At 36.4% G+C, this 15,560-nt stretch overlaps 1 protein-coding gene across 1 annotated transcript; it reads right to left on the minus strand.

The window, feature by feature from the left end:
• Positions 1 to 1,040: 1,040 nt before the first annotated feature.
• LOC113291418 (zinc finger BED domain-containing protein RICESLEEPER 2-like) lies at positions 1,041 to 3,682 on the minus strand. The gene is made up of 7 exons (XM_026540955.1): positions 3,202 to 3,682; positions 2,836 to 2,976; positions 2,391 to 2,562; positions 2,019 to 2,298; positions 1,716 to 1,898; positions 1,336 to 1,482; positions 1,041 to 1,091 (listed from the first exon to the last, which is right to left on the minus strand). Exons 1-7 carry the CDS (start codon positions 3,680 to 3,682, stop codon positions 1,041 to 1,043), a joined length of 1,455 nt encoding a protein of 484 aa, XP_026396740.1.
• Positions 3,683 to 15,560: the final 11,878 nt, after the last annotated feature.

Here is a 15,560-nt window from a genome sequence, read left to right on the forward strand (position 1 = left end):
CAGTATGCGTACTTGTTTGCTAACTGTTGCAAGTTATTCCAAGTCCGGGAACCATAGTATGCATAACCGTATGCATACTGGTTGGTTAATGAAAGTCTCGAAACTTAGTATGCGTACTGGCGTGAGTTTCAAGTTCCAGAAATTCAACTGAGTTTGGAAGGTATTAGAGCTGGCAAACGGGCGGGCCGGGGCTGACTTGTGACCAACCCGCGGGTTACGGGTTAATACAAGCCTAAGTTTGCGGGTTGAAATTCTTCACGGGTGGTCATTTCTCCAACCCGCGCCCGTCCCGGGTAAAGCTTGCGGGTTCACGGGAGCTCACGGGTTAGCTGGTTTTTGTTGATTCAACTCGCCAGAAATCGGTTTCTGGGCTATTTCCAGCCACATTCAGGCCATCTAAAGCTCCTTCCCAACCTAAGTACTTAATTTAACATTCATCATTTCATCTAATTCATTTGATATTTCGATTCAAAAACTAAAAATTGCAAAACTAAACTACTTTTGCATTTAAAGGATTAAAGGAACACAAATACTAGTCATTAGTAGTTTAATACTTTAGTTACAGTACTTCATCAGTTCATGATGATATTTTCAACAAAGAAAAAAATCCTCCGAGACTGTAGCAATACCATTGTTTGTAATTTGTATCACCAAGTGCGACAATAAAGATATTAATAACCACTTCCTGCACAAAATATATATTGTGTGGTTAATCAAAAAAAGTGTTAACTGTCCAAAAAAACATCTCCAATCTCTTTTCTATGCAATATTTGGAGACACTGATAAGTGATAAATAATTGTCTGTCCAAAAAACATTCTCATATTCCATGTCTATCTTTGAGTTGCTCCAACTATTCAATATAAATCTGTAATTTCAAGAAAAAATAACCAAAAAAAAGAAAAGATTCGAGTCAAAAACATGGAATTTGCATAATTAACCCGCTTTATATTGAGGAAGTACGCATACTAATTAGACGCATAAGAACTTACTTCCTCCACATCCTCCACTGCCCCATCCTCCACTGCATCAGGTTCAAATCCTAATACATCTTCTTCAATAATCCCATTGTTCTCATCCATATCTTCTTTTCCTACATGGATAAAAACAACCAATGTTATATATAAGATTTAGACATTCAACTAAAAAAAAATATTACTGATTTGCTTACCAATTCCATATTCCCAATCACGAGTTGTTATCAATGCCTCAACATTTTCAGGTAATAAGGAACTGCGAAATCGATCAATTACCCTTCCTCCAATGCTAAATGCAGATTCTGAAGCGACAGTTGAAATAGGAATTGACAAAATATCCCCTGCCATTCTTGAAAGTACCGAAAATCGTTGTTCATGGTTCTTCCAATAGTTTAGGATGTCGAGTGGTGAATTTAGACAACCCCTGTACGACTCGCCAAGATATTCATCTAACTCTGACAAGTCAATAAGTACATCACCACCACGTTCCTGTGTTGCAACATATTCCTGCATGAAACAACCTATAAGTGAGTGAACTATGAATATATGAGTCTTAAAAGTCTTAGAAACAAGTTAACACCATCACATATTACATCAACAGTTGACAATAATTCAAAAGACAAACAGTATTCTACTACAAGGTTTTTAAGATGAAAAGCAATAATTCAAAAGACTAAAATCTTTGGAATATAACTGGGCACCACTAACATGAATTAGAGTTAAGTAAGCTTTAAAATTACCTGAAAAAAATCACTCCCTTCTTCGGCAGCAGAATTCCCACCATTTTGAATACCCAAATTCTGAGTTGCACAACTATTGAAAGCTCTTGAACTTAACAAGGTGTAATACTCATTAAAAAGTGCTGTCATATTACTACGCACTTTATTAACTTCACGTTCTAATTCTCTCACCTCAGGATACAACTTGGAGTAAGTAAATTTCACAAAATTCATTTTCGATCTAGGATCTAACACAACTTCCATAGCCAATATAGGACTCAACTCCTTCCAATAACTACCAAATTTTGGTTGCATCTCTTTTACCATGTTCCTAATGAATTCAATATCATTTCTACTTTCTTTCTTTAGTAACACCTGAACCTGACAAATTCTTTCAAAATACAGATTGGAAGTAGGATGCTTACTACCAGAAAATATCTTTGTGAGATCATGAAACACCTTGAGAAACTTTGTGACTACTTCAATTTGTTCCCATTCTTCATCAGTTGGACAGTCTTCATAGTCTGAATCTACCAACTTCAAATGAGAGAAAACTGGCTTATACAGGATACAACTATCTAACATAAGATAAGTTGAATTCCACCTGTATAAAACAAACATTCAGTGAGTATATAATAAACATTAATACAATTATCTAACTTTCTAAGTTATAACAAAATAGAAGTGGAATCCCACCTTGTCTTTACGTCTTGACGAATACCCCTTTTTATTCCAGACATTCCTAAAGTATCAACAATGTCCAAGAACTTTTGTTTTCTTACTTGGGACTTTTTAAGGGACTTCACTGACGCTCTTATCTTAAGCACGGCTGGATCAATCTTCTTAAGTCCTTCTTTTACAATAAGAGCTAAGATATGAGCACAACAACGCACATGAAAGAATTTTCCATCGTTCAACAAGATCTTCTTTGCAACAAGTCTACTCTTCATAATTCCAGCACAAGCTCCGTTATTTGCAACATTATCCAAGGTGATGTTGGATACCTTGTCTTCAATTCCCCAATCTTCTATCATAGCAAATAACTTAGCAGAAAGGTGTTCACCTGTTTTGAGGTAGTAGAAAGGAGAAAAGTTAACATGAATTTATATTGAAGATAAAGAAATAAAAGTAAGTGCTTTACCTGTATGAGGTGGTGGAAGAGCACGGAAATTCAGAAGCTTCTTTTGCAACACCCAATCTTGATCAAGATAGTGCACAGTTAAGCTTATATATCCAGTAGTTGTTACAGAAGTCCACATGTCTGATGTTAGACATATCCTACCTGTAAGGGTGATTCATACACATTAGCACATCATATTAATCAATCACTCATACATAAAAGTATAAATAAAACATATGGGTCATTAGGATTTGAAATTTTGAATCATACCTGGAGCAAGTTTCAATCTGTTGCGAATAACTTCTTTTTGTGCTTTATGTTTCTTTACTACATCGGCTTTCCCAGTATTCCTTGATATTGGTTTAGCATCCTCATTTAAATAAGTACATATATCCCTAAATTCTTTCCACTCCACCAAAGCAAATGGAACATTTCTTGCAATGAGTAATGCTGAAAACAGATCTCGTAATTTCATCTGATCAACTTTGCGTACGCGGGTAGACAACTGGCCATTGTTTGCAGATAATATCCTCTTCCCTACGTCCATAGACTGACGGTTAGGGCACTTATGCCTTTTCATGGCTGAGGTTTTACCTTTTTGGCTTTCATATTTATATCCTACATTACAAGACTTGCACACTCCCTTCTTTGTTCCATCTTTATATTTAACAAGTTTAAAAAATTCCCAAACTTGGGATCTAAGTTTATTTTTCTTTCCACGTGAAACTGGTGCAGGACATGCAGGTGCACAACCAACAGTTGGATCCTCATTCACAGAATCTAGCATCTCAACATCATCATCCTCACCATCACTACTCATAACATCATTATAATGGTCTTGTAACTCTTGTTCTTGTACACTTGACATACTGGAATGGATGGAGCCACAAAGAACAGGTCAAGAGTTATTCAGAAACGTGAAAAATGCATAAACAAAAAATATAAGCAAAACATCTCATTTACAAATTACAAGTAACAAGGTACATCATACATGTAAAGAAATTCCAACAAAACTATTACAGTACATGTATTTGCAAGTAACCTAAAAACAATAGCACAAAATTAAAGCTAAACACATCAGAGAGAGTGACTAATTAGAGCTAATTGAAAATCACCAAATACCAATGCTTCTGCACCCCTAATTTGCTAGTATCCAATTCACTTTAAGTGCCAGATTCAAAATTCAACAAGTTTAACATTTATTACAAACAGAAACAAGTATCATTCTTGCAAGTTGCATCTAACAAACAAATCCCCTAAATCTCTGTAAAGAATACTAATGAGTAATGAAACAATCATAAAAATACTTTTGTCATTTTAATCATACAAGTCTAATATGTAAACACACTCAATGACTCAATGTGCTGCAGCTATGAGCTTTACCATGAACATCCAAACATGATAAAATGTGCCAAAGTGATTATAATGCAGACGGCTATTTATAGTTCATTAATTTTGGACCGGGAGGCAAGAAAATACATTAAAAACATATGCAGTTTCACTTACTTAACGGGAAGTTCCACGAGGATAAAATGAGAACAAGGCCAAGGGGTTCAGGTACTACTTCTCCCGGGGCTGGAAAAAAGAGCAATGGTATTCTTCCCTGCAACCCAAACACACGATCAGATGATGATTGTGTACAGACTACAAAAAGAATGAAAATTATCATAAAAGATAAAGAAGTAAAATTTTATTTGATTTAAATTTACAGAATGTACTTAAAGACTTAGGGGACATCCACTTATCCAAACTGCTTAAAGCAAAATTTAAAGATTTCACTAGAACTCCAATCTACAAGAAAAAAAGGATAAAAGTACAACACTGGTTTAAATGTAGAAAAATGCTGGTAATATGAATGATACTTCGAAAAAGAACAACTGAATTTTAATTTTACTAAATGAATCAAAAACTGTACTAAAATTGTACTAAAATTTTAATTTTAATTTTATATAAAATAACATAAAAAATCCAATCAAAAATACCCTTTTTTTTACCGATCATGAAATTAAGAAAATATCTACTCAAGAAGTGTTTACCGATCTTCAGTTCTTCACAATCACAACAGTACTAAGAATATTAAAGATTTCTTGGGATTCCTATGTAAAACCCTAGATTCCTAGAAGAAGAAAATAAAGAAGAAAACAAATAGGAAAATCTGATTACCTGCTAGCCTTTAATCTTTAGATCAAAGTACTACCTGCCTTTGATGGACGACGACTTTTTCCGGTAACTGTTCAGTAATCAGATTTTTCAATTTGTTGTTCTGTGAAGTTCTGTCCGTCAGGAGGTTAGATTTTTTACAAAGTTTGTGAAGGCCTAGTTTTGTATTTTGGTGAAGATCTAGGTAGTTGCAGGAAACTATGTTACAAAGTTCTGTCCGTCAGGAGACTCAGCAGGGAAGAAGAAAAAAAGAGGAAGAAGAAGATGAAGGCCTAGGGTTTTTTCGATTTTATATGAGGGTTGAGGGAACTGGATATTGTGACACGTAACAGCTAATTGTGTGTTGTGTCATTGTGTTTGTGTGACACGCGGCCTAGTGAACTGAGACGGGTTACCCGCGGGTTTCATGGGACGGGACGGGCCAACCCGTTTCTTCACAAGCCACTAATTATACAACCCGCGCCCATCTTGTTTAGTTAGATCTGGGACGGGTGCGGGTTTTTACGGGACGGGACGGGCCAACCCGCGGGTTTTGGATCGGATTGCCAGCTCTAGAAGGTATGCGTACCCGTTCGCATACTGGCGAACCGAAACTTAGTCCGGCTACTTAGGTATGCGTACCCATTTGCATACTTAAGTAGGTTATGTTCTAAAATCGGTTTGTTCATGAACTGATACATTTATATAATAAGGAATGCAGTCTTTTACAAACCGTGACTATAATGTTCATGAATTGATTCGAGTGAATCATAATCGATTTTGCTTCAATTGTGTCTTGTATACTCCTATAAGAATATAAACAATTGAACAACTCTAGATCTAGTTTCATTTGAGTCATTTGAACTAGTTCTGGTTAAGATGAATAAGGTTTATATGAAAGTGTTCATATGGCTAACTTCGGTTAACTATTGTTGAGCCAACAAGGTACACACATTTTGGTACGGTTACTCATATCTAAATGAAGGTACATTCCATTTGTGTATAACAAGCTAAGTTCGATCTAACATTTGAAAGATATTAGCTTGAGTCTAATCGGGTTTTCATCTAACGGTGAATATTGAATGCTTTGCTATCAAGGTAACATTGATTGCAAACCCTGATTTTAAGACTATATAAGGGAGAACTCTAGCAACTGGGAAACCTAATCCCCACACATCTTGTGTGATACTAGTTGCAACTAGAGTCGATTCTCCTTAACCTTATGTTTTTCCAAAACCCTGTATGTTAATGACTTGAAGACTTCATTGGGATTGTGAAGCGAGACCCAACTATTTTCTCTGTAGTTGCGTGTTCTGATCTTCATGTTTTCTATCGTATTGAGTACTATCTTCTCTAAGGTTTGCTTGAGATTTAATCTCCGATAGGCAAGATAAAAAGTAGTCACAAACATCTTCATCTCATTGTTTGTGATTCCACAATATCTTGTTTCGCTACCATACGATTAAGATTATTGTGAGGTGATTGATATTTCTAGGCTATTCTTCGGGAATATAAGTCTGGTATATCAATTGGTTCCTGTTCACCTTGATTTATCAAAAGACGGAACAAAACTCATAGGTATTTCTGTGGGAGACTGATTAATCTATTCAATAGACTTTTCTGTGTAAGACGAATTAGTTTATCAAGTCTTCGAATTTGGGTCGTAGCACTCTTATTTTTGGGTGAGATCAGCTAAGGGAATCAAGTGCGCAGAATCCGACGTGGTTCTAGAGGCGTAAGGAATGCGATTGTACCTTGATCATCCTGAGATTGGTTAGGGCGCAACTACATTCCAGTCCGAAGTTAACTTGGAGTTGGCTAGTTTCTGTAGCGGCTTAATACAATGTGGTGTTCAAATATGGACTACGTCCCGGCGTTTTTCTGCATTTGGGGTTTCCCCGTTAACAAAATTTCTGGTGTCTGTGTTATTTCTTTTCCGCATTTTTTTTTATGTAATTGAAATATCACAGGTTGTGCGTAAGTTCAATCAATTATGAATCCAACATTTGGTTGTTGATTAATTGATTGACATTTGGATATTGGTTTTTGATACCATCCAAGTAATTTCTTATATTCAATCGGGCTCGCAAATTCCTATTTGTTTGATTGCAGATTGAATTGAAAAATATAGTATAACTCTTTGATGTACTTTTCTTAATATTTAGTCTGACTGTCTAGTTGATTCTGCTGAAAGTATATTGGATTTAGTTCATACAGATTGCTAAGCGGAATATTGAGTGTGGTTGTTAGACCCCCGCTTTTTCAGTATTCTTCTAAGGTTTCCAAAAAAGCTAAAAAAAATAAATCAACCTTCTTCTTCTTCTAAATCTCAAAACAAATAAAATACTCCCACCGTTTCTAGAAAAGTGTTACTTTCACTTTATCATTTTAGCTTAAAAATAGGCCAAATTGAAAAAATGAAAGTAACACTTTTATAGAAATGGAAGGAGTAACATTCAAAAAATAAATCAAAAAATTAAGCTAATTGAATCGTTAATCTTGACTAGTGATGTCAAATTCATTAAGACTAATTAAATGGACGGCATACTAGCCATCACCAAAATTTGTTGGATAAGGGGTTATGGAGATTACTGCTTCATGGTCCTATTTTGACATTTTGTGAGCCCCATAAATTCTTTGTTTGCAACCCAGTAATAGGGTTCTTTCTTTAACCCGAGACTGCTTAAACATATTCTGTAAAACGGCGGTGTTATTCAACTCCCTATCCTCCACTTCCCTATTCTCCTCCCTACAATTTAAACCCCACATTAGGGGAATGGTGAACCCCACCTGAACCTGAATGCGAATTGATAGACACATTTATGTGTCTCAATTGTACGTATTGTTAGTGCTCGATTTTGTATTTATTTTGTTATTTTATGTCTTTGTAGGTATTTATAGAGAAATAAGCTCTTGCGGCGAAATTGGCTCGAAAAGTGGTGTTTTACACCCCCAGGATAAAGTACTAAAGGCACCCCAGAAAAAATTTGGAAAAACCCCAGAAAAATTACTAAAGGCACCCCATGGGAATGTGTTATTCGGACTCCAGCAACGGATAAGGGGCGACCACTGGATAAGGGGCGTCCTTCTTCTAAAATTCAAATTTCACTTTTGGCGGGAAAATTTCCTTCTTCACTTGCAGATTTTTGATTGAAGTTTTGAACGTGTTCTAGGGAGATTCAATGGTTGATTTTTGGTAGGAAGTTGTGATATGGCCTAGCAAACACGTTGTGGGCTTTTGGTTCGATCAGAATTAGCTAGAATCGGCTAGGCAATCCACGAGTTGCAAACAGGGAAAACACATACAGGGAGAAGATATCCACGGGTTCTGGAAGAATTTGTACGTGTTCTGATGATGTGTAATGACTTGAACGACTTGTTGTAGCGTGACAAAGATAAACAGGGATAGTTTTCACGTAATTGACAGCTGCAGATACGTAATCGAGATAAAAAAAGGAAAGAAAAATATATCGTTTACTGCCGAGTAATGGGAGAATATTTGGAGTGATTGAGCTAGATTTTATGAGGCTGTTGGGTATAAAAAGGATTCTCGAGAGTCATAGAAGGGGGTGGAGAGTTTGGGGAAGTTTTGGAGGCTACATAATGAAAAAAGAATCGAATTTGCAGAGAGACCACCTGATGCTGCTGCTGCCATTGAAGAACACTGAAGAAGAACACGAAGAACGGACCTGCACCAGCAGTCGTTTTTCTACAGTAATAACGACTCACACCCGTGGGTCGTACGTCAGGCAGACTTATTTGCTACAGCGTTTGCGACACAGCGGCAGCAGTCTTAGAGAAACAGTAACACATATAACTGTTACAAAGGCCCTGTATTATACCTTTTCTCCTTGTAAACACCTTTTTGAGCAATGAAAAATTCTTTTGAGTGTGTTTTCACCATGCGGAGCTAGACCCCATCACTGGGACAACGGAGGAAGCAACGTTTCATGATTGTGGTAAATGAATTAATTCTTTTATTGACTTTTTGCATAGATTTAATTGTTTTATGATTTCAATTAATTATTTGTTATTTTGTTAGATGCCGCCTGCTTAGTTTTAATTACTTTAGATGCGTCATGCTTTTAACTTACAAATAATATTTTACGAAATCTATTTTTGGCAAATCAAGATAAGACTCGGATTTCATCACCGTTTCCTTCTTGCCCGCCTTAGGAACACGTAACCTATGCGAACCTAAGCCTAAAATTTTGACTAGAACGAGATCGATAGGGTAACGAGCTTAATAGGAAAGTCATTCGAAAAATATTGGTTACTCTTTTAAGCATACTTCGAAGTTCATGATGGTTTATGTGAGTTGAATGCGTGACTGCGCCGCCTTGTAATGCGGTGAGGCCTTGGGTATCAAAGCTCCACGCAGCTTCCCTCGCCTCTATTCAACTTACTTTGACTCGGATTGATTCCAGAGGGGTTTGCTCAAATTGTAACGAATTCCCTTTCGAAGGATTATAAGCTGGTCTAGAAACAATCTAAGTGGATCCATCATGCTTTTTGTTTGCTAGATAAAATAGGCTTGTTGTAGTCGAGTCATCCTTCTTTGTGTTTGTTTAGAATTCCCTTGCAGTTAGGATGTCGAACTGGTAGTATAATAGCCAATACAATGAGTATCCGACAGAGCAGCTTAGACATTATCCTTTTTATGACCATAGTGTGAAAAGTGATTGGGAACGCGAAACCTTTGAAGGTTATGGTCCATACCATTTTGAGCCCAATTACTATCCACATACCCACAGGTCATACGAGCAAACCAATCCTTCTATTTCTCTAGAAGAGTCTCTCAAGAGTTTCAATGAGTCAGCACAGAAGTTATTTATGAAAGATACTTATAATATTCTTCTCCCAGAAGAATCCGTAGAGCGGTCAACTAAGATATCTCTAGAAGAGACCCTCAAGCAATTTACTGAGAATACAAATAGGATTGTGGAAAAACTTGCTCAGGATAGTATTAATTTCCAGTGTAGTTTTCCCAATACCACCCTCGAAAATAAGGATAGTTTTTATTCACATAATCAAGATGACGAGGTTAGAATTGGTAAAACTACTTGTTTTGATAAGGTTCGATCATTTTTATGTTATTATAGTGATGATTATGATGAGGATAGTATTGATGAAGAACATGAAATATGTAGGCATAGTGATCAGGAATTTGTTACTCCGATTGAGCTTTATAATGATAGTGTTGTTTCTAATACAAATCCAAATAATTTTAATAATTATTCACCTATTCAAAAGGATGTGGATTTGACTAGAGATACCACCGTTTTAGACGGTGTAGTTCATGATCCTTTAGCCTGCCGTATGTTGGATAATCCATTATTTGATGTGCCTATCAGTGAATCGGAGGAGGTAACTATGATTAAAACCTTAGTTGATGAGCCTTTATATGAAACTTTCTCTGATAATCCTTTATATGATTGTGATGATGGTTTAGAGGAAAGAGTTTACCTTGAGAATACTGTTTTAGAATCTAGCGATTTAGAAACACTAGTCTTAGAAGATGATAAACTCGTAGAAATGAGTGAGGATCAACCCAACTTAAAAGAATCTATTGACCATTTCCAGGAATCTGATGACATAGAAATTAGGGAAGTTGTGACTAGTCTTTCTAGAAACACAGAAAACTCTAAGTTTGGGGGTGATTATCATTCTCCGTGTGCTTTATCTCTTAGAAAGTACCCTCCTGTAGGACTTGACATTTGTGCCTCAACCATCTTACAAGATTATCTTCATACACGTTTTCCCGAACCTAATGATGTCCAGAAAGAAGCTCAATTATTAGAAACCCATCCTCTGGTTGATGTGGTTAACCCAGGCTATGATACCAAGATTGACTTTGTTTTCCCACCAAAAACTTTTCTTCCAATTGTGGGAACTTTTGATTTTAAGATGTGTCGGTTATTATGTTTTGAGACTAAACCTAATCACTTTAGGATATTAGGGTCGACACATTTTCTTAAGGAAGACCACCTCTTTCATTGTGGTCAGTTGTGTGAGTCAAATCTAATTGACTTAGAGGATCCCCAATTATTCAAGTTGTTGTTATGTGCTTCTAAGTTCTTAGTTGAGTTTTTCCAGACTCTAATACCTGAACCGGATCTTAGCTTTGAGGAAATCCAACCGAGGAAAACCTGTTATCTAGACCCAGTTATAGAACCTGAACCTGAGCCACAACTAGATGTAGTTGTCCTAAACAAGGGTATGTTCGGTATCTTTTTGGTCTGTTGCAGTTTCCTCTTCTTGTGGGTAATACTTTTTGATCCAGATGACCCACAGTTATTCCGACTACTTCTATATGATTCTATGAGGTGACTAATTCCTTCCGATGTCTGGCTGAAGACTTTAAACTTAGCACTTCTTGGGAGGTAACCCAATATTCTTGCGACACGGTAATATCCTTCCTTATCTCTTTTGCTTCAAGTGGTAACAGTTTCTCCTTGTTCATGCTTTTAATTTTATCTTTAGGACAATGTTAGATTTAAGTTTGGGGGGTATGGGAGAAACATTTAAGTCGCATTTTTGAAACTTCTAACGTCACATAGTACCCGGTTAGCTAAGTGTACATACTGTTTCTCACCGAAAAGATAGAAATTGGAATGCTAGAGATAACAACTTATTGAGACATTAGAGAAAAAGACATTGAGATCCTTGAAATTCAGGAGAGAACTTGTTCCTTTTAGAGGGTAACCGTGATGGACCTAACCATCCATGATGGAAAGCCGAGTAGGTCAGGAGGAAATGCCAGAAAGACAAAGCAACCTCACAATGTAGTCTTAGTTACTGGATTATTACGACTCTCTCTCAGTAGAAACTTATCATCATCAACAAGCGGAGCGACATCAAAATATATGAAGAAAGTTGAAGACGTTTAAGGTTTAAAAGTAACAATAGAAAAGAATATTTCAAAAATCAAAGTTGAAGACTTAGTTACAAAAAGTTATAAGAACAAATGATATAAGTTGTTGAAGTTCATGATACCAAGACATCACAAGTTGCGAAGATCCAAGTTCTAAAGTCCTTCTCTCATGGCCATTTAAATTTTTGTCTTGTTATTTTTGTCTACAAAAAAAACAAAAAAAACAAAAAAAAATGAAAAATGTAAAAAAAAAAATCATCGTTAAGTTTTGTTCAATAAGGCCATAGGGAAGTAGAAATCTATAAAGAAGTTTCAAGCAAGAAATTAAGGAGAAAAGTTTATTGTCAAGGTTCTACGAGGTTCGAGAGTTTATCATCAACAGTTGAAGCCGAAGAAGACGTTTCTACTGAGCACTATGAGAGAGTCGAAGAGAGATGCATTTTGGTTGCTTTGTTAGTCCGCTTTCCATCTGGCACAAGATCTTTCTAGCACTGGTTTAACTCATCACACGTAATTAGTCCAGCTGTGTAGCAGATGTCCTTTTCATCTTTATTTCTCTCATAATCTTATCCAGCTGTAAATCAGCGGACGCATCTTACAATGTTTATCTAGCTGTGTAGCGGATATCTCTTTATCTAGCAGTGTTGCAGATGTGTCTCCCCTTTTCTTCAGTCCTCTTCAGAGCTGACACCTTTAATTTCTCTGGCATTCTAGTTATTTGGAGATAGGTTGAGAATATGTATGTCCTCATAGCTCTTTGAATACTTGTGACCAACTAGAAGTAATGGTTTTGTGGGTACACCTCTGGTAAACCCTCCCGAGATTAACTCGGTCACTTAGGACACCTAGTGAGTTAGGATTTTATTTTCCATATTAGTTTTGCTCGAGGACTAGCAAATAATAAGTTTGGGGGTGTTGATAGACACATTTATGTGTCTAATATGTCTCAATTGTACGTATTGTTAGTGCTCGATTTTGTATTTATTTTGTTATTTTATGTCTTTGTAGGTATTTATAGAGAAATAAGCTCTTGCGGCGAAATTGGCTCGAAAAGTGGTGTTTTACACCCCAGGATAAAGTACTAAAGGCACCCCAGAAAAAAGTTGGAAAAACCTCATAAAAATTACTAAAGGCACCCCATGGGAATGTGTTATTCGGACTCCAACAACGGATAAGGGGCGACCACTGGACAAGGGGTGTCCTTCTTCTAAAATTCAAATTTCATTTTTGGCGGGAAAATTTCCTTCTTCACTGGCAGATTTTTGACCGAAGTTTTGAACGTGTTCTAGGGAGATTCAATGGCTGATTTTTGGTAGGAAGTTGTGATATGGCCTAGAAAACACGTTGTGGGCTTTTGGTTCGATCAGAATTAGCTAGAATCGGCTAGGCAATCCACGAGTTGCAAACAGGGAAAACACATACAGGGAGAAGATATCCACGGGTTCTGGAAGAATTTGTACGTGTTTTGATGATGTGCAATGACTTGAACGACTTGTTGGAGCGTGACAAAGATAAACAGGGATAGTTTTCACGTAATTGACAGCTGCAGATACGTGATCGAGATAAAAAAAGGAAAGAAAAATATATCGTTTACTGCCGAGTAATGGGAGAATATTTGGAGTGATTGAGCTAGATTTTATGAGGCTGTTGGGTATAAAAAGGATTCTCGAGAGTCATAGAAGGGGGTGGAGAGTTTGGGGAAGTTTTGGAGGCTACAGAATGAAAAAAAATCGAATTTGCAGAGAGACCACCTGCTGCTGCCATTGAAGAACACTTAAGAAGAACACGAAGAACGGACCTGCACCAGCATTCGTTTTTCTACAGTAATAACGACTCACACCTGTGGGTCGTACGTCACGCAGACTTATTTGCTACAGCGTTTGCGACACAGCGGCAGCAGTCTTAGAGAAACAGTAACACATATAACTGTTACAAAGGCCCTGTATTATACCTTTTCTCCTTGTAAACACCTTTTTGAGCAATGAAAAATTCCTTTGAGTGTGTTTTCACCATGCGGAGCTAGACCCCATCACTGGGACAACGGAGGAAGCAACTTTTCATGATTGTGGTAAATGAATTAATTCTTTTATTGACTTTTTGCATAGATTTAATTGTTTTATGATTTCAATTAATTATTTGTTATTTTGTTAGATGTCGCATGCTTAGTTTTAATTACTTTAGATGCGTCATGCTTTTAACTTACAAATAATATTTTACGAAATCTATTTTTGGCAAAGAACTAGAGTCACACTTCTTTTGTTTGAGCTATATTGTTTAGAGTTAATGACTGAACCACAACAATATGAAAAGCAGTGGAATCCCGAGTCCCGATATCTCTTCATCCTGTGACAAATTTTGTATATATATTTTTCCTTATTTTCTTTATTAAATCTTAAAACAAATTCTCAACAAATCTGAGTGAACGAATCATCTTACTACAACTCAATTGAAAATAACATCACAAATCTCGACATAGATGTGAGAATTATATTATAGGGAGGTGAATAGGGAGGTGGAGAATAGGGAGCCAAATAGCATTTCCTTTTATAAAATGATAATAAATATTCTAAAAGTTAAGAAAATTCGTATAGAAACCAACCACTTAATTACTCCATACTCCGTGTTTATTTCGAGTTCAAAGATTAAGCGTTTTAGATATATGACTAAAATACAGAACTGGAAGAGAATGATTATCTCTCCAGAGCAAGAACCGTAGTAGTAAAGTCTATTTTGGAATCATTTTCTATCTATCAGATGAGATTTTTTATTATTCCTAGAATTATCACTTAGCAACTTACTTCGCTCCAACGGAATTTCTGGCGGGGGAAGATAAATGACAAGAACTGATCCTTCATGAAAGCTTGACCATCTCTGAGTAAACCAATTATATCAAGGAGTTGGGATTTACGGATATCAAGGCAAACAACTTAATGCAACTAGCGAGATAGACTTGGAATCTTTTGACAAGCTGTGGTTCACCTTGGAGTGACACCCATAAAGTTAAGTACTTTAGAAATGGTAGACACCCTTTAGATCCCACGATAACTAAATTCGGAACATGGATATGAACTTTTCAGAAAAGATTTGGTCGTCATTCGTCCTTATTGCTTTTACAAAGTGGATCATGTCCATACTATTAACATTTGGGAAGAATGGTGGATTCCTGGATACCATTCTCTTCCTAATAATTTTTCTTTTTCCTTGACTCTTGTTAGTGAACTTATTGATAGTTCATCTAACTCTTGGAGTATAGCCTTAATTAACGCTTCTTTCACTCCTAACATTAATCATGCTATTTTTAGGACTAAGATCAAACCCGGACAATAGTTTACTCTTAAAATGGTTTGCAAACAAGACTGGTGAATTTAGCACCAAGTCTCTTTATTCCCTTATCAAGTCGTCGACTAATAGTAACAATATCCCTTGGAACAAAATTTCAAATATGAGAACTTCCCTTGGAGTTCAGTTGTTTATTTATAAGTGCATCCACTTCTTATCTATCCAGGTTTATTGATATCGACAACACATGCAATTTCTGCAGCCAACGAGGAGAGACAACAGAGCACATTTTCTTTCATTGTCCCTTTGCTACAAGTGTGTGGTTCGTAAGTATTTTTAACCTTTTCACTCATATTTCATTGCCCCACTCTGTGAAAATCTAGATCCTTGATTGGCATAAAAATATGGTAGGATTGCTTAGTAATATTAGGTGATTGGAATGCGCTCTGGGCAT

The sequence above is a fragment of the Papaver somniferum genome, chromosome 6, assembly GCF_003573695.1.
Source record: "Papaver somniferum cultivar HN1 chromosome 6, ASM357369v1, whole genome shotgun sequence".
In the NCBI taxonomy this organism is placed as follows: domain Eukaryota; kingdom Viridiplantae; phylum Streptophyta; class Magnoliopsida; order Ranunculales; family Papaveraceae; genus Papaver; species Papaver somniferum.